The 19821-nt window shown below is 43.4% G+C and overlaps 1 protein-coding gene across 3 annotated transcripts in view; it reads left to right on the top strand.

The window, feature by feature from the left end:
• USP28 (ubiquitin specific peptidase 28) overlaps window positions 1-19821 on the top strand; it is an 85725-nt gene that overhangs the window by 57402 nt on the left and 8502 nt on the right. The window contains exons 17-23 of one of the 3 annotated variants that reach the window (XM_044282280.1): window positions 1757-1936; window positions 2279-2418; window positions 3339-3500; window positions 3809-3904; window positions 14707-14885; window positions 16608-16686; window positions 17257-17336. In XM_044282280.1, coding sequence (XP_044138215.1) covers window positions 1757-1936; window positions 2279-2418; window positions 3339-3500; window positions 3809-3904; window positions 14707-14885; window positions 16608-16686; window positions 17257-17336 — 916 coding nt within the window. The remainder of the gene's footprint in view (window positions 1-1756; window positions 1937-2278; window positions 2419-3338; window positions 3501-3808; window positions 3905-14706; window positions 14886-16607; window positions 16687-17256; window positions 17337-19821) is intronic. The other 2 variants (XM_044282281.1, XM_044282282.1) reach the window with 2 other exon arrangements.

Below are 19821 nucleotides of genomic sequence, written 5' to 3'. Positions count from 1 at the left end.
GGTCGTTGTCCTGCTGCAGAATAAATCTGCAGCCAATCGGACGCCCCCCTGTTGCTATTGCCTTTATTTCGCAGCACTCAGGACCCCATTAATCCTGACCAAATCCCCAACTCCTTTTGCTGAAAACTTAGTGCAGCAGCTGGGAGACACTTCATGCTTACTTATCTTTGAAATTGGAAGATATCCAGCAGTGCCATCAGCTCATACCTGGCAGAAATTAGTGGGACCCAGTTACACCACATTACTGGCCAATGAAGTCTGGCTAGAAGTGGTCTTCATGGAAGAATTGCAGCCAAAAAGCTATACATGGAAACAAGGCTAAGTGAAGAGCAGTACAATAATGAGTGTCTGCAGGCAACAGTGAAGCATGGTGGAGTGTTGCATCTTTAGGGCTGCATTTCAGCAAATAGAGTTGGAGATTTGGTCAGGATTAATGGTGTCCTAAATGCAAACAAATACAGGCAGATAATTAGCCATCATGCAGTATTATCTGGGAGGTGTCTGATTGGCTCCAAATGTATTCTGCAGCAGGACAATGATCCCAAGCATACAGTCAATGTCATTAAGAACCATCTTCAGCGTAAAGAAGAACAAGGAGTCCTGGAAGTGATGACATTGGCCCCACAGAGCTCTGATCCCACAATCCTTGAGTCTGGGATTACATGAAGAGACAGATGGATTTGAGCAAGCCTACATCCACAGAAGATCTGTGGTTAGTTCTCCAAGATGTTTGGAATAAACTCCCTGCTGAGTACCTTCAAAAACTGTCCAAGTGGATCTAGAAGAATTGATGTTGTTTTAAAGGCAAGGCGTGGTCACACCAAATAACGACTTGATTTAGATTTTTCTTTTGTTTGTTCACTTTGCATTTTGTTAATTGATAAAAAATAAACTATCAACACTTCAGCTTTTATGCAGAGAGCCATCTCACTAGGGCCTCCTTGTGGACGTGGCTCCCTGAGAGTCAAAATCTGAGTTTTTAGCAAGCCTTGGAATATGACCAGGGAAATCGCCAAGCCAGATATCAAAACACTTCTATTTCTGAAGGCTACTTTCACATCTGCATATTTGTTGGATCCGTCATGGATCAGTAAAAACGCTTCCGTCATGATAATACAACCATCTGCATCCGTTATGAACAGATCCAGTTGTATTATCTCTAAAATAGCCATGACGGATCCGTCTTTAACGCCATTGTAAGTCAGTGGGCGCGGGATCAGTTTTCTTTTGTGTCCGAGATAACGGATCGCTCACCATTGACTTGCAGCGCTTTTGTGTGCATCATGGGAATGCAACCAAACGGAACGGAATGCATTCTGGTGACTCCGTTCCCTTCAGTTCAGTTTTGTCTCCATTGACAATGGGGACAAAACTGAAGCATTTTCCTCCGGTATTGAGATCCTATGACGGATCTCAGTAGCGCGAAAGGGAAAGCGCAGGTGTGAAAGTTACCTTACTTTGCAACATTTTTCCACATGTAAACTAAAACTTTTGTACAGTACTGTATGTCAATGGGAAGAGGGAAATGCGCTGCTTCCAGGCACCATGGGTAATGCCTTTTGGCGTGATGGATTTATTTCTCCCAACATTTGCTGTCTGAGTCAGGACACACCTATACACATTAGATAGCTGGCCAATCTTGGGAAAATTGTCAAGTTCAGCTACTTTTTATCTAATGTATCTGGGCAGCTTAACAGGGAATATTTGTAATTCTATATATATAATTTTTTTTTTTTTCTCAAAAATAATTCTTTAGACCATGAAACGGGACAACTGGAAGATAAAATCGGCAGTCTTCCACCAGGTTTTGTACAGTGTATTAGAGAGAACAACCAAAGGTTTGAACAAGACGTGGAAGAATGGGAGGAGGCTCATTCATGCAAGATCCCACAAATGGAGCCTGTGGTCACTTCAGAAGAGGAGGTCTTGCCTAATGGTAAATAGTGGCTTTCTTGGACTCTCCAAGTATAATGGCAGTAGACCTGATCTTTGAAGGTTTGCTCTGTATTTCATTAGTACCTTCATTTTATAACACAATTTTAGATACATATAAAGTTATTTGCTTGTTGCTGGTGCGATTATCATTTCATAGAACATGGTAGAGCGGTGTGAACTGTGGATTTAGATTATTGGGCACAAATAACGTCATGACTGGTTATTTCCTCAGATCCTCTTCATCCCTAAAAATCTATGCACATCTTTAGATCCCTAATCCACCGGTCTCTTAAATGTTGTCAGTCTTATCTTGGAACATGGTCTGTTTTCACCACCCTTGCAGGCACCGCTCTGTGTTGTGGGGACTTCAATAGATCCTTGTCATCAGAACATGCTATGATCACCAAAGAACAGACCGCCCTTGCTATAACCAAAACTGCAGAGTCCTATGCAAAAAACGGAGTGGAAGCCGCACTAGAAGAGGTACATGTTGGAATTTTTTTTTATTTAGAACTTCCAATTGATCATGTGCTGCCTGCTGCATATCTTCTACAGTATTGCATCACTCCACCAACTGTGGGCAGTAGGGAAGGAAATGATGACATCCGTTGGTAATTTAGAAGCTGGTTAGTTAGTGGCGGTGTTCATGAAACTTTGTACTGTACATTTTGACTGTCCTAGGGCCCCTGTTTGATTGAATAGAGCCGCAACCACTATTCCAAAGTCTATGGAATGACGGAGATGGCCAAGTACTGAGAGTGACAGCTCTCATACATGACACTCGACGGGAACTTATTACCAAGAGTTGTGATCCTGGAACAACTCCTATAAAGGTTTTCCTTTGGGTTTTATATTAATGGCCTATCCTTAGGATCATAAATATCTGACTGGTTGGGGTCCAATTCCTGCCACCTGTGCTCATAATCATGGGAACTACCATGTGTGAAGCTGGGGGTCAATGGAAGCAGCTCTGCAAGAATTCGCGCTGTCTACTGCCCAAGCACAGAGCTGTGTGGTGTCGGTGCCTGTTTCCAGCACCTAAGCTACTGAAAAACAGGTGATTGTTAGATGTTCCAGGAAGCATACCCCCACCGACTAGATAATGATGACCTATCCTAAGGATTGGCTATCAGTATAAAAACCATGGAAAACCCCTGCATGGGTTAATTAAGGTCCTCGGATGCATTGTGTCCAATTATGGATTCTTCAAGTTTTCTCCTAAGTGTGTATTATGTGTTCTTCTAAGTGTGTATGATGTGGTGGAGATATGGGGGACCGGCTGTTAGCGATGGCTCAATGATGTTCACCTTCACCTGTTCTCTTCTTGTATCTCTGTACTGAGCTATATTCTTAACCATCTTTCCTGCTTGTTCTTTTTATACTTTTCTTCGCTGCTGTCACAGCCAACAAATCCTGAGCCAGAGGAGGCCAGTCAACCCGAACCCATCCTCTCTAATCAGCCAGGGGAGAAGGAGCAGCAGCCCAGCTCCCAGCTTTCCGAAGTGGAGATTCCCACTGTGGGAAAGATACTTGTTAGATCCGATGCTGATGGCTATAATGAGGAGGTACAGAGCATGAGAGCTCAGACTCCAATCATCTGTCACACAGTAGGGTCAGCTTTTTAACACGTGATTGCTTGCCACATACGTTCTGTAATGGATAATGATGATACTTATTTCATTCACCGTCCTGTCTTTAGTGCAGTGTTGCCTGAGAGCAAAATACATCTTTAATTTAGTGACATAAGCTGCTGGTTTGGGAAACTAACCCTGCACTAACTCGTTCTGCTTTCTCTGATGGCTTTCTTTCTACTTTTTCTTTCTCTCTGTGATATCTTATTTTATCTTCTTCTTTTATTCATCTGCGGTGCTAGACAATGCTGTGCCCTGCCATGCAAGGCGTCATCCTGGCCATACTGAAAGCCCGCCAGGTCTTTGATCGTGATGGACCTGAAGCAGGGCTTGTTAAGGTATTCCAAGGTTTGCTGTGTGCTAACAACCTGGAAGTTAAAATTTTTGATGCAATAAGGTTTTGGTCACATCATGTTTGTGATATGTTTAGAATATACAGTCATGAAAAAAACTAAGCCCTAAACCCTCTTTGAATTCTATGGTTTTATATTTCAGGACTGTTTTTTAGAAGGTCATAGAATTAAGCAAGTACACCGTCAGATGTACACCACCACACAGCAGATTTCCCGGTGTCGTTATTTATTCAACAAAAATGAAGCCAAAATGGAAAAGCCGTGTTTGAAACACCAAGTACACCCCATGAATCAGTAGCTTGTAGAACCATCTTTAGCAGCAATAACTTGAAGTACCGTATTTTTGTCCTATAACACGTACCTGCCCATAAGACACATCTAGGTTTTTTCAGGAGAAAAATATTTTTCAGCAGACCTCAGATCAGGCCCCCAATGTTAGACCTCAGCTCAGACTTCCTACGTTAATTAGACCTCAGATCAGACACCCATTGTTAATCAGACCCCCAAGCATACCTCAGATCAGACCCCAGCTCAGAACACTAATCAGACCTTGGATCATACCCTCAATTTTAATTACACCCCAGCTCAGACCTCCAATCCAATTGGACCTTAGATCAGACCCCCCAACGTTAATCAGACCTCAGAGCAGACAAAAATAAATAAAACCACTCGCTCTCCTGTCCCAGATGCTGCCACTGCTCCTGAAATCCAGTGCTCTTCCTGGCCCGCTGTGCTGTGAACCATCGTTGGACAGAGTACAGCTTGAAATGATTACTCGATTGAATAGAGTAGTTCAACACAAAAAATCCTCGAGGATACGTTTGTGTCATGTGACCACGGAATGGGAGTGGTCACCTTCCGGCCCGCACCACGCTGCACTGTCCTCCTGACACATCGTCAGGACATAGTGCATGTAAGTATGGAAGAGCTCATTAGTGTTCGCCCCATAAGATGCACTGACATTTTCCCCTCACTTTTGTGGGGAAAAAAGTCCTCCTTATGGAGCAAAAAATACGGTGATTGTTTTCTGTATGACTATCGGTCTCTCACATCATTCTGGAGGAATTTTGACCCACACTTTACAATGTTGCATCAGTTAATTGAAGTTTGTAAGCATTAGTTTCCACACAAATCTCAAGGTCCCACCACACCATTTCAATTGGGTTGATGTCGGGACTCAACCAAGTGGGTATTTTATTCACATATAAAAGCTGGCTAGGCCATTGCAACACCTTGACTTTCTTTTTCAGCCTCTCTGTTGGTCTGCTTGGGATCATTGTCCTGTAGAATGACAGTTTTGGCCAGTCCTTAGCTGTTGAATAGATGGCCTTGTGTTTGACTCTAGAATACTTTGGTATACAGAAGAGTTCACGGTTATCTCAAGGACTACAAGATGCCCAGGTTCTTCAGCTGAAAAACAAACCCGAATCATCACCCCTCCACCATTGTGTTTGACAGCTGGTATGAGATGTTTGTGCTGACATGTTACGTTTGCACAGCGCCACTTCTGGCAAAAACCATTATGGCCAAACATCTTCACTTTGGTCTTCTCTGTCCAAAGAACATTGTTCCAGAAGTCTTGTGGTTTGTTCAGATGGAACTTGTTCAGAGGCTTTCTCCTGACAACGCTTCCAAACGAGCCATACTTATTCAGTCTCTTTCCAATTGTACTGTCATGAACTTGAACATTTAACTTGCTGAGGCCTGTAGTCTTGGGCCAGACACCCACGAGTAAATTGAATGCAGCTTGTCAGTGACAGGTCCTGGTCTGGTCTCTGCTCCTCTAACAGGATCGCACAGCATTATTCTGATTTATAATGCTATGTAACCCTAAGAGTCCTGGAATCTATTGAATTACACTGACTTAATGCTGTCAATATAATACAATAGATTCCAGGACTCTCAGGGTTACCCAGCACTGCAAATCAGTATAATGCTGCGTGATCCTGTCAGAGGAGTGGAGGCCAGAACAGGACCCGTCGCTGTCTCTGCCAGTTCCTTGCATTCAGTTTGCTTGTGTGTGTCTGGCCTTAGTTGTAGCTCTCGTTTTTTTGCAATTTCTCTGTGCATTGTACGGTCTGATGATGAATTTGCTATGATAACCTCTCCTAGGACGTTTGTCAGCCGTCTTGAAAGTTTACTACTCATGAAAAATCTTTCTCAGTGTAGAATGATGGACCTCAGATTGTTTGGAAGTGACCTTCTATCCCTTTCTGATTGGCCACATTAATTGCATTTCTAAGGCTACTTTCACACTTGAGGTACCATGGTTCGGCGAGGGAACAGCCTGCCGGATCATTGCTAACTCTAGCCCATCGTGCCGCTGGAAGTCCGCTCCGGCCCTATTCACTATAATGGGTGCGGGCCAGAGGTCTGGCCACAGCACGGCGAACAAGCCGAGAGGCGGCAGGACAAAAAAACACAACATGCTGTAGTTTTTGTCCGGCCGCTTCCGCATTTGATTAGCAGCACCTGGCTGCTACTTACCGTTTTAATTCATATGGAAGCAGTGAGGGTTCGGTTGTGTGACACTTGTGACGGGGCTCTGCTGGCTTTGGGTGCAGGGCACTAGCTAAAAGACCACACTGTTTAATCGGCCTGTATTGTTAATGTCTGTGCAGCCCCTTCAATACCCAACCATGAACAGTGTGGTCTTCATTAGCCCACTGTGGCCCATATGGCTGCACGGTATAGTGCCGCACAACTGAGGCCGTAACTTAATTTTTCACACGCAGCTTCTGCCTTTTTTTTTTTTTCCTTCAATTTTTTTTTATTTTATTTTTTTGTTTGTTAACTCTATAATGACTGATGTAATCTGTTATGGGTGGTTGTTGTTCATCTGAAGTTGAATTTACCAAATTCCTAAGGACCACAATTTTTTATATATTTTTTTATATTGTGACGGCCCTGATAAGTCAAACCATACAATTCAAAGAGGGTGTTGTTTGTTTTTCTCATGGCTACGGTATATGCTGGGAGAGATCCCAATGTAGATGCTAAACATGTCCATAGAGATGCATTAGTCCGACAAAGGTCTAAAAGCCTTTTTGTTTGTTTTTTGTCCTCTGTATGGGTGGCATGGGCAATGTCAGTGCTATTATATGTAATGGTATCCAGTAAAAAGTTATACCATATGGTATACGTTTGATTACATTGGAGCCTGTGGCTGATGGATTACAACTGTATGGGCATGTATTACAGGTATCTGTTTAAAATATAGGTTATGGCCATTATGTTAAATGCAGGCCGTAAAACGCGATGTGAACAGATCCTAACACGTTGCGGTGAATACTAATGTGTCCTGTCCTCAGTATGTTACTGCTATCTAACCACGACTGACTTTTGGCTTGGACAAGTGTGTGTGTGTGTGTGTATACGGTATATATATTTTTTATTAGTATTGTGATGGTTAGGAATCTAATAGGGAAGATTTGCTAAAACTAGTGCATGTGAAACTGGAGCCGTTTCCTATGCAGCCAATCTGAAGGGTAAAATCTATTGGGTGCTAGTGGCAGCTTCCTCACCTGTGAACCCTGCACCCATTTTGATGAATCTCCCCCAATGTGTAAAGCCCAATTTGTCTCTTATCTACATTTATAGTTCACATATTCTCGATTTGCTCAGCTTCTGTTATGTGCCCTAATGGGGTCTAAACATTTGAGGATCTGAATGGCATTTACGGAAACAGCCTTAATCTGTTATGTTTGGTGTCCAGTGTGGTCAGGTGGACATCCTTGGATGCTTCAGATCATCAATCTACCAATCTCCAGTTATATATAAAGCTACATATGAGCTGGCATAGTTTAATGTGTTGGCCGTGTTTAGGACACCGAGGGTCCTCCCATTCTCCAGCATGGTGGTAGCCCCAGTCTCTTTTTTTCGAAGCTGCAGGACATTTGGTTCATTGCATTTGCATACTTGGCCATTCATGTTATGGTTGAGCCAGCTGAAAAACGAGACAGACTAAAAAGGATAACTTACAAAAGCCACAATACTAAGTTCTAGTGAATAACGTTGGGGCACCGCAGGTTTCGGCCTTCACAGGTCACTAATCTACAGGGGCAGTGTTTAGTAGTTAACACTTTATTCTATGCAATTGCACACAGCGATAGTCTCTGACGATGAGTGCGAGTGTGATCTTGGATCTACAGTACCTACACACTACTTCAGTACCCGACCCCACCGCAGGCTTAGTGGCCTGTACTGACAGCCTCATAGATCCCTACAATGCTGTCAGTTTGGGTCATTACACCTGCCGGTGAGCAGGGAGACTTGGCTGTACTTCGGACGTAAAAAATAATGTGTGAAAATGATCTAAGGTGTAGATCCAGAGAAAAAGGAAAATGTGCTTATTCGGGTTGTCCAGGATTATTATTTTTATGTTTAAGTGTCAGAGCAGAGGGCTATATGGAGAAAAAAAAAGCTCACATATCATTTATGTGACCCCTGCAGCCAGTCACTGGCCTTAGCAGTCAAAGGCCATTCATGTGATCACCGCAGCCAACCAGTGGCCTCAGCAGTCACATGCCTTTCCAGCAGATGTAACTGCTGAGACCAATGGTTGGCTGCAGCGGTCACATGAACAATGATCACTTGACTACTGCAGACAAAGCAGTATGGGTTCTTTCTTCATTTCATACAGCTTCCTGTTCTCTAACAAATCTTAAAATATCTCGGACCACCCCTTTATGTTACCTCTTAGGAGGTGAACATCTGAGCAGATGCGGTGATAAATGCATCCTGACGTGTATGCTGAATGTAGATGAATGGTGCTTCTAAGCATGATCGGCACGACCGCTTCCACCGCACCGTTATAAGGCGGGATCAAGTGGTGTAAAATACTCTGGCGTTGACCATGCTTGGCGAGAACCAGGTTATGAAATGCTGAGCATTATAGGTCAGTGGCGGAAAGGTGTATAGACCCTTCAGAAAGACCGCCAGCAATAAATGTTCCTGCTCGAGTCTCCACTCAGATGACTGTAAATAACTAGGGGTGCAATAATAAAAGTTAGGGAGTCATTTAGTAAAGTACAGAGCAGTTGCTGATAGAAGTAATGGGGTACAATCATACAAATTAGTAAGACATTTATTAAAGTAATTTTTTTTTACTTTATTGGTTGAGTAATTAACTGCTTACAGATGCCAACCAGCGTCTAAGGCTAGGGCAACACGACATGTGTCACGCAACATTTTGTCGCACAACAATTTTTATGATGGTCTATGGTGTCGCGCTGCAACTGCTACACAACGGTAGAAAAAGATGGATTTTTCTGCGACTGTCGCGTTGCAGTGCGACACCATAGACTATCATTATAAAAATTGTCGCGCGACACATGTTGCAGTGTAGTTGTGCCCCATGTCGTGTAGCCCTAGCCTAATAGCTTTGCTCCAACCGAGCCGAAATCGAGCTTTGCCTAGATGACAGGAGGGGGGCACCCAGTGTGCAAGTTTTCCAGCTTCCGTAGGGTGGTAGAAGAGTACGGTTTTGCAGACTGGCACATGTGTGGGCTTTATGCCACTTTTAAGCGATTACATTTGCTAGGCATTTTTAGCTGCTCTTGTTCTGTGAAAAGCACTGTCAGCGCCACTATTGTTCCATCTGCAAAAACATGCAAATTTGTTTTGGAGCTTGTGGAACATCTATTTTTGTCACCACATGCATATGCAGAGAGCCGCTTGGGTTCCAACAAGATAATTTTAGGCTGTACCATGCAGAATCATCCTGCGCTTGACGTAAATTGGTTTTCAGTGCTGAAAAGGTAGCAGATGATGTCTGTAGCTTTTTCAAAGAAGCTATCACTTTGAGGTTCAAAATCGGTTTTCAAACAGACATATTCATTCCCGGCTCGTGGTAATTAAGTAGCTACACCTCGAAGCTAAAGACGCTGAAGTGCACAGCGCTTGGATCGTGTGCTTCCTGCCGCACGTCTTCTATTAATGCGTCACTCAGGCATGTGTGGACAGCAGGGAAGGACAATGATGGCATCCGTTGGTAGATTAGAGGCTGGTTAGTTACTGGCATTGTTCGTGCTGTCCATTCTGACTGTCCGAGGTGGTCCTGGAATCAGTGAGAGTTAATAGCTATAAAATAAATGCTAAATAAAAGACTTTCAATTATATTTCTCTATTGGGTTATAAAGGGAGCTTGTCATGTTGCAAATGCAGTCCTGCCGTCAGCTGAGCAGACTGATATATTTTAGCGGTAAAAGAGTCAGTAGAACGTGTAATTTATTCACTTAGGTTGTTCTCAGGGTGTTAAAAGGGTTTTCTGTGATATTTAGGCTACATGCACACAACCGTAGGTGTTTTGCGGTCCGCAAATTGCGGATACGCAAAACCGATGACATCCGTATGCCATCCGTATGCCATCCGTTTTTTGTTTTTGCGGATCCATTGTAACAATGCCTAAAGCGGACAAGAATAGGACATGTTCTATTTTTTTTGCGGGGCTACAGAATGGACATACAGATGCGTACAGCACACAGTGTTCTGTATGCATTTTTTGCGGACCCATTTAAATGAATGGGTCTGCATCCTTTCCGCAAAAAAAAAAACTGAACGGACACTGAAACAAAATTCCTTTTGTGTGCATGAGGGCTAATACTGATGACCTATCCTATGGATGGGATCCCACTCAGCCCCAGTCACTTGAATGGGGCTGAGCTGCACCTAGCCCACATGACCGATGAACATGTGGTCACTGGCTTAGAGAGAGCTGCGAGAAGTGTCTAATTAAACAGCTGATCAGCGGGGGTCCCATGTGTCGGAACCCCACCATTCAGATGCTGATGACCTATCCATAGGATAGGTTAGGAATATAAAGATCACAGAAAATCCCTCAAGATAGCTCTTTAATATCCGATCCTTGGAGGTCCGACTCCCACTAGTTGGATGGGAGAGAGCGCTACATGCTCTTCCTCGACCTGTGACATCACACCCATAGGTTACATGGTCTTTGTGCAGCTCCAGATTTGCCTGCACCTTTGGCTTTGGTACGAAATGCAGCGGTAATGTACTTCTCAGCCTAGCAGTGCACGTGGAAAACGGAATGAACATAGACACTTTCCGTTGTACAAAGCCTTCAGGAATGTTGATATAGATATGTGCATAAGGTCTAAGACCACCCGCTAAGCCCAGAATTAGCAGTAAAAATTTTAAAGGGGTTTTTCCAAGAGTTCAGTATTGACGACCTATCTTCAGTATAGGTAATTATTATCTGATCGGTGGAGTCTGACTCCTGGCACCCCCACGATTAGCTGTTTGAAGCGGCCACGGCACTCCGAGTGCCACAGGCTCTTCCTAAGTCTGTTAGATCACGTTCATTGGTCATGTGGTTTATCAGTCCCATCCAGTAACTGCACTGCAATACCATGCATCAGCATTATACAATGTATGGTTCGCTAAATGGGACTAAGATGCAAGTGGGTCATGTGACCAACGAAGATGACGTCAAAGACCTAGGGAAAGGCTGTGGCCTCTTCATACAGCATCGTCATGGGGTGTGGGAGCTGGTCCCCCACAAGTGAGATATTAATGACCTATCCTGAGGATAAGCCATAAGTATTGAGCTCCTGGAAAATCCCTTTAAGTGAATATATGGCTAGCCTTTTCCTGCAAAACTACACTCCTCAATATTGAAGGACGAGCTGTAAGGTTATGGAAGGGGAGGAAGCAGCACTAAGATCTGCAGATGATCAGAGTTTTAAACATCTAACTCCAATATGTGACATGGGAGAGGCATAACAGCCAGATTGAAAGAAAAGTTTTTTAGCCACATGAAACCTGAAAAATCAGATCAAGTCATCGCCACTTGTCACAAACTGAGGGGGACAGAATCCTTGAACTGAGAGACCTTGGTTTATCCCTCTGGCAGATCATTATGCGCCTAGGCCGAGATGTCAGCGCTGTCAGATGACATCGAATAAGGTCGTTGTGATATCCGGAACACTGATATACCGTCGTGTATATACCGGCTTTTGGACGGACATCATATATAACGCGCAGAATTTTTTGTCCAGCCAATATATGGCAGAAAGTGGCTAGATCCCATTATAGTGACGTATTTATATATTTACAAAGGACATATCCAACTTTATATGATCTATCAACCAAATTTCTTACTTCAATCTTCACCTGTTGCTCCCCCTGCAGTATACCACGACCGGATTCGGAACCTCGGGCTCCACAGTTATAGCCACAGAATCCACGCCTATCAGTCTTATTCAAGAGGTTATTCGTCAGGTGTAAAATAATACTCGCCCTTTTGAAGCTTTGCTTGTTTTTTTCAGTCCTTTTAGGCCTCATGCACACGGCCGTTGTGTGTTTTGTGGTCCGCAAATTGCGGATTTGCAAAACACGGGTGGCGTCCGTGTGCATTCCGTGATTTGCGGAACGGCGCGCACAACCATTAATATAACTGCCTATTCTTGTCCGCAAAACGAGGACAAGAATAGGACAGGTTATATATTTTTTGCGGACCATGGAGCAGATGCACAGAGTGCTGTCCGCATCTTTTGCGCCCCATTGAAGTGAAATGGTCCGCATGGCGGCTCAGATGCGGACCAAAACAACGGCCGTGTGCATGAGGCCTTATTCATATAAATAAATCGCTATAATGTATAGTAATCCAGAGAGCGCTGAACTGATTGCTACCCCATGCCGCGTGACGTTTCGGGGGTCGCGCTGCCTGTAAGTTGTAACCATGCTCCATGCGCTTTACATACAATCTCTTTTCATCCTCATCATTTCACATTTACATATATTCATTAATAACTTCAGTTTTCACAGATGGACATAAAATATTTATGTTGCATTTAAAACCAGTTACTGAAATGCTGATCATAGAAATACCTTAAAATTGCAAATTAAATTTAACCCTTTAGTCTCCACAGTGTCTCCATTTTCAGTATCTATTTAGTCTCATATTGTAGCAATCTGTTTGTTTTCTGCCAGAGCAGTACCTTCATTACTGCAATCCAGCACTGTCCATTTTAAATCGTGCCATTTATGTTTCATTTCATAACCGTGTTGCAACCATGTCGTTTCGCTATGCTGGTTTTCCTTTGTTTCACCTCCTGCATTTCCATATATTGTCCAATATTAGATTTATGTTCGTTTATTTGTACCTTTTTATTTCTTTTTGTCTGTCCGATAATCTACATGGACATCGAATGCCGTAAACGCCATTTTTTGTCATACATGTAGAAGAATGGCGCATTGGGGTTTTATATCCCTGTCTTGGGTGATATATATCAAATCTCCTTTCAAAATGGAATTGCAGTTAGTACGGGATAAACGTGGGAAGGTTCCTTTCTTCTTGCAGCTAAAAAGTCTGTTTGTTTGTGTTTTTTGTTCTGATGTCACCTCTGATCAGTTCTACCTCTCCGGTATGAAAAACTAGGTTTTTCTTTAAATAAATTGCCATTTTTTTTAATCGTATTTTAATAATCCCCAATATTTATTTATAGCATTTTTTGAGTCGCGTGTCTATCATAAGTCCCTATATACAAGCAGCGATTATCCTTGGCCTTTTTTTTTTTTTTCTGACTAATTAGTGATGCGTTTTTCTCTAATAAATTGCCCTTTTGGTATATTTCTGAATACGTGTGGGGCGTGATGGCTGGAATATAGCAATATATTATTTCGGTCAGTTGGCTTGGCATATAGTGTAGTATTAAATCTCCCATTGTCTCCAGGGACTGTATAGTGTTAGGGGGAAATGTTATAGTTTCATGGCAGGAATCCCATCAGTGACTGTTCCGTACCCTTCCACAGTAGAAATATATCATCCACATAGCGTAGCCATGTGGACGATGTTTCTAATTTTCCATTATTGAAAATATGCGCATTCTCAAATGCCGCCATGAAAATATTTGCAAAACTTGGCGCAGTGGAGGACCCCATTGAAGTCCCCCGCGGCTGCAAGTAGCGATCTTCATTAAATCTAAAATAATTTTTTGTAAGAATGAACTCCAATAATGTCATCAGGAAGGCGATCGTGCAGTCCTGCATCAATATCTCCCTAACGCATTAATGAAGCTACTACTCTGGCAGAAAATAAATAGCGATTGCTACAATATGAGACTAGATGGATACTGAAAATGGAGACACTGTGGCGACTAAAGGGTTAAATAAAATTTGCCATTTTAAGGTATTTCTGTGATCAGTATCTCAGTAACTGGTATTAAATGCAACATAAATATTTTATGTACATCTGTGAAAACTGAAGTTATTAATGAATACATGTAAATGTGAAATGATGAGGATGGAAGGAGCATGGTTACAACCCACAGGATTAAGGGGGCGTGACCCCGAAATGTCACGCGGCATGGGGTAGTAATCAGTTCAGCGCTCTCAGGATGGCTATGCATTATAGCGATTTATTTATATGAATAAAAAGACTGAAAAATACAAGCAAAGCTTCAAAAGAGTGAGTGAGTATTATTTACAGCTCACGAATAAGACTAATAGGACGGAGTGAACCAAATGTCTTACACCATTAAAAGCTGCCTGTTAATTAGGTGTTGCAGTGACATCCCATCCCGGATTTGTGGCATCTAGTGACTGTCGGCAGCAAGGATTTAAAGGCGATGTGCCCTCAGAGGCAGCCCCTTCTGGAATGCTGCTCTGGTGGCGGTCGGCTGTTCGCCATGTGTAGCCTACCCTAGGCTATCGCTATCTTGATCAACTCCTTTAAGGAGGACTTGGTTGTGCAATTTGTCCTATCCCCTCTTGTACTTTTCCAGTTCTTATGATGAACCTTCGTTAACAGTTTGTCTTCCCTGTAGGCTTTCCGAGAGGAGTACTCCCGACTCTACCAGCTTTCTAAGGAGCAACCGTCTCCATCCAACGACCCCCGCCTGCAGCATGTGTTGATCTACTTCTTTCAGAACAGAGCCCCCGAACGTATAATAGAAAGAACGTTATTGGAGCAGTTTGCGGATAGAAATCTCAGCTATGATGAACGGTGAGGTACAAGGGTTAATTGTTACTCTTACAGGGTCACACTTGTTTCATCTATTTCTGCATAAATGAATAGTACAGGTTGAACGTGAGAAATGCTGTCAGTGCCTCTAGCCGCTCATTCTCCCCCTCCCTCCATGGACGTCTCTGGGCAGCATGTGTGTCTGTTTCTTTAAATAAGCTCTTTTTTACCTCTGTCTCTCTTACTGCAGCTCACTCCTCACCCTCCCCGTGCCATAGTCTTCTATGGGCAGCCTGTAATCTGATCCTTCAGTGAGCTGACAGCAATCTATCCGATAGTTTAGGAAGGAGGAACTTATTGTACTCTGATGAGATTTATTACAAAGTTATATTCATGTGTACTATTGATTTATGCAAAGTTTATTGAAACCACAGTGACCATTTCAAGAGAACCTGTCACCACAAGGTAGCAGAAGAACATGAGCGGATGAATATACAGTTGTTCTGAGAAAAGATTACTAGCATTCCCTGTATGTGTGTATACAGAGAGACCCACACTTGTCATACAGACTCTGTACAACTGAGCTCAGAAAGAGCAGAGATGTAAGGGTCCATTCACACATCCGCAAAATGGGTCTGCATTTGTTCCACAATTTTGCAGAACAGGTGCGGAACCATTAATTTTCAATGGGGCTGGAATGTGCTGTCCACATCCGCACTTCCGTTCCGCAAAAAAATATTGCGGACAAGAAAAGGCATTTTATATGAGAGTGCCGGCGATGTGCGGTCCGCAGAATGCACATTGCCTGTGTCCGTGTTTTGCGGATCTGCAAAACACAAACGGACGTGTGAATAGACCCTAAAGGAATAACAAGTTTTACTGAATCTTCTCCCAATCACTATATATCAATCTGCTCTATAACATACTTCCTGCTGATTACACTGCATTTTATGGGGATTTACACAGAATATGTATGAGCTGCCATCTGTTAGAGATGAACTGCCTAATGGCCAGTATTTCAAAGCTGAGCTAGATCTACAGGCAGTGTCTTAAGATGGCCATACGCAGCAGGTGGCTGTCTGGAGAGCAGCCATTTCTTCCAGCCCCCATACACATGCACCCTTGGCCCACCTGAGTGTGTGTATTCTCAGTGCTGCCAGACACCTCTCGCTGTGGGTCATCTTTCTGGAGAATAAAAAGATTGGGTGTTGAAATCCATCTGCTTCTGACAACTGCTGGTAAGGTTGGAAGGCCCCTACACATTAGGCAGTGTTCACATCACCGCTAGCGATTTCCGTCTTTCTGCTCCATTATAGGAGCAGAACAGCTAAAATAACAGAAGTTCTGGCCATTGACTATAATGGGGTCTGTCTGGTTTCTGTTCGGGGGGTTCCTCATTATTCTGGACAAAATTTCCCTGCATGCAGGACTTTTTGGTTCTATATGTTTTAAGAGAATGTGCTATGAAGGCCCAATTGCAGAAGAGAACATAGCCTTAGATGTTTGGCTGGCAGTCCTCTTTTGTGTATGAGCATCTTTACTGGGGGAATGTATAGGCATCCAGGGTTAGGGGAGGAACACCATTACAGATGCATGATGGAATCAACCTCACTGGGCATTAATGTTCCTGGTGTTAACGTAACTGATGCCAAACGATGGGTACAGAAATGTGTCAGATGTCCTTTTCATTTTTGGGCCTTGCGTCATAAGCCCTAATCTACATATTCTGCATCTTATGGTTACTATTCTGTGTGACTCTTCCAGCTCGATAAGCATTATGAAGGTGGCTCGAGCCAAACTGAGAGAGATTGGGCCCAACGACATGGATATGAAAGAATATCAGGTTAGGTTTCTTCATCTCATCTAAAATAGTAGAACTATACTTTAAAGGGGTATAGAATAGGGGATAACTATCAGTTTTGTTGGGGTCCTACCGCTGGGACCCCCACGCTGGACGGAAATGCACACCGCCTCTTCATTAGTTTTTTGGGGAGTGCCGGAGATAGCGGAGTACAAGTCTTGGCTATCTCCGGTGCTCCCATAGAAATTAATGGAGTGGTGGCGCGCTTTTCCAACCAGCTGATCCAAAGCAGTGGGGACGGGGGACCCTGTTCTCGTAATCAGTGGGGGTGCTACTGCTGGGACATAGGGAATAACTTGTTATAACTGGAATACCCCTTTAATGGAAAGTGTGCTGCCTCATATAGGGTTACATTTCTGTGTGTATGTATGTTGTACATGTACAGTATGCTTTATGTCCATTCTGTCGCCTCCACTTCTTTTTAACTGGTTTTTACTGGTAACAGCCCCTGTGGTTAGGCAGAGAGGTCGGGTTAGATCAGACGCTCACAACCTCCATCGTTTTTACATAAGATCTAAAATAAATGAGGTTTTATTTTTCTTCCTCCTACAGAAGTGGCACGAAGATTACAGCCAGTTTCGCAAGGTGTCTGTTTACCTTCTGAGTGGGCTCGAGTTGTACCAGAATGGAAAGTAAGTGCCCCCTTGTTGGCCGTGCACCTTGTGTAATAACTCCTGTTTTTATTGCTATCCTCATTTGGCTACCACATAAGACATGGTGCAGTGATTGCGCTGACCGGGTGCTGTTCCCTACCCCGTCACCTGACATGACTCCCACTCTGCCTGGCTGATTTACACAGCATCTTTACACTGTACTGGAGATCCGACTGTCTGTGTATTCCTAGTCCGTCCCATAGCAATGAACAGAAAGCAGGACTTCCAGTCCATACTAAAGATGATGTGTAAATCGGCCAATCAGGTCAGAGGTCTCATGGGAAAACGCCGGCCAGGAGCAGTTTGTGCTGTTGGGATCCTGCTTGGTGATTCTCGTTTGCTTCTTGATTCCTGAGCTTACCAGATGCTCCTCTGAACTCAAGCACAGTTTTCTGATAAATTCTGTATTTTAACCCCTTCAAGGCCGGTGCTGTACATGACTTAAGTGTTGTCAGGAGTTCAGAGATGAGGGCTACACATACAACCATCAGAGCAGTTGCCTGACGGAGTCTCTGCAAAAGTAGTCTACAGTCACTGAAAGGGAAGGCCGTGGAACAGGAACTGTTGAACATTTTAATAAAGACCAATTGAAAAACATGATTTTTAGCCCTCAATGAGTAAAATGCAATGATAAAAGAAGAATTGTTTTTGAAGGTGATCACAGCCTTTAAGAGTCCATGCATGCTTTTATATAAAAAGACATAGTAAAAAGCACTGACGTAAAAATCTATGAAATGTGTTATAAGGGAAATTGTGAGAAACAGTTACAGTACTATACAGTCTGATTACGGTACATGTACTAAGTTATCCCATGTCTACATGTCCTGATTGGCCGTATGGACTTTATAGAACTGGTCCCACTCTTGGGACCTCCATTTGTAGGCCAGAGAAGAAAGCCTCTCCAATACCGGCCTCTACCCTGCACTGGATTTCTTTCAGAGCACTTTTTCTGTTGATAATGGTCCATCACCAGGGCCTCTAAAGCCGGACCAGCGGAGGTCACTCGGCTCTAATTAGTAAATGAACTCCACTATTTAATTACTAGATTACGTTCTTGAGTTAAGCTGGCCTTACACGTTACATAAATGCCGGCTGACCTGCTGTGTATGGGGCTCTTCCGACCCTCCCCTGATGACAGATATTGGAGAGATAAGGATTCGGCAGTTGGATTTGAACTGCCCAATCGCTTTGTTCTCGTAGGAGATAAGCCACCGCCAGAAGTGTATGATGTTCTCCCCCTCTCCCCACTCAGGACACATGCACACTCGGCCCTATGAGCAGGTGTATGAGAGAGGGGTCAGGAGACATAGGCAGCTTTCTAATGTTCATGGACACTTTTACTCTCAGCAGATAGCAGTCGTCTACTGAAGAGGTGTGAACACACAACGCAGCAAGTAGACTGGTATTATGGTGCTGTCTGGATGGCGGCCTCTGATTTCCAGTTGTATGTAGTTGTTTTTCATGCTGCACTGCACAATCACACTTTTCCAGGATTCTTGCCACTTTTCATTTTGAAATCAGTTGCTAAATTTAAGTTCTGTGAATGGAGTTATTTAACCTTCTCTGTAATGTTGTTTTTACACGTCTATTAAAGTTATGTTTCCAAGTTTTAACAATAAAGAGGACCTTTCACTGCTCCTGACATATCTGTTTTAATAGCTTTCTGCATTCCCCATGTAATAATAATTCTGGAGCATCTATTCTTATGGCTCTATGTTCTGCCATTCCTTTATTATTTCTACTAGAAGTTGTGAATGAATTAATAGCAGTCTTCAGTAAGGGTACAGAGGGGAGGTAACAAGTTGGGGGCGTGTACCTGCACAGTCTGACTCTATCCAATCAGTGCTGTGCAGCTACACCCCCCCCCCCAACTGGTTACCTCCCCTCTGTACCCTTACTACAGACTGCTAGCATTTCATCTATAACTTTTAGTAGAAATAATAAAGGAATGGAACAACATAGAGCCATAAGAATAGATGTTCAGGAATTGTTTTTACATGGGGAATGCATGAAGCTATTAAAACAGGCCTGTCAGGAGCAGTGAAATGGAGCCCCTTTTCATATGGGCAGGCAAGGTTCCAGCACTGAGCTCCTTTCTTCTCTTCTTCCAATCCCCGCTGTACTGGAATGTGACATGCAGTCTATGCGCATGGCACCAGTACTGGCCAATCGGTAGTCTCAACTGACATGTGCCAGCATTGCATGTTACTGCTGAGGCCATTGATGGCACGTCACTTCTACTTCACTGACCAGAAGTATGAAGCAAGGGAGCTCAGCGCTGGAACTGGAGCACAGGTAACAGGTGAGTCTTTTTGTTTAACCCCTGGCTGCACAAATGGAAAGGGGTTCACAGACTCCCTTTGAAGGTCACCTGTACCTGCAAAGTCTCCTGACTAGTTGTCCCAGGTTGCAGGTAGGAGACATTTACATACCACATAGTCTCATAAACCAAGGCTAGGAATCT

The sequence above is a fragment of the Bufo gargarizans genome, chromosome 2 (assembly GCF_014858855.1).
Source record: "Bufo gargarizans isolate SCDJY-AF-19 chromosome 2, ASM1485885v1, whole genome shotgun sequence".
In the NCBI taxonomy this organism is placed as follows: Eukaryota; Metazoa; Chordata; class Amphibia; order Anura; family Bufonidae; genus Bufo; species Bufo gargarizans.
The sequence above is the reverse complement of the archived record's forward strand: the minus strand, read 5'-3'. Positions and strand labels throughout refer to the sequence as shown.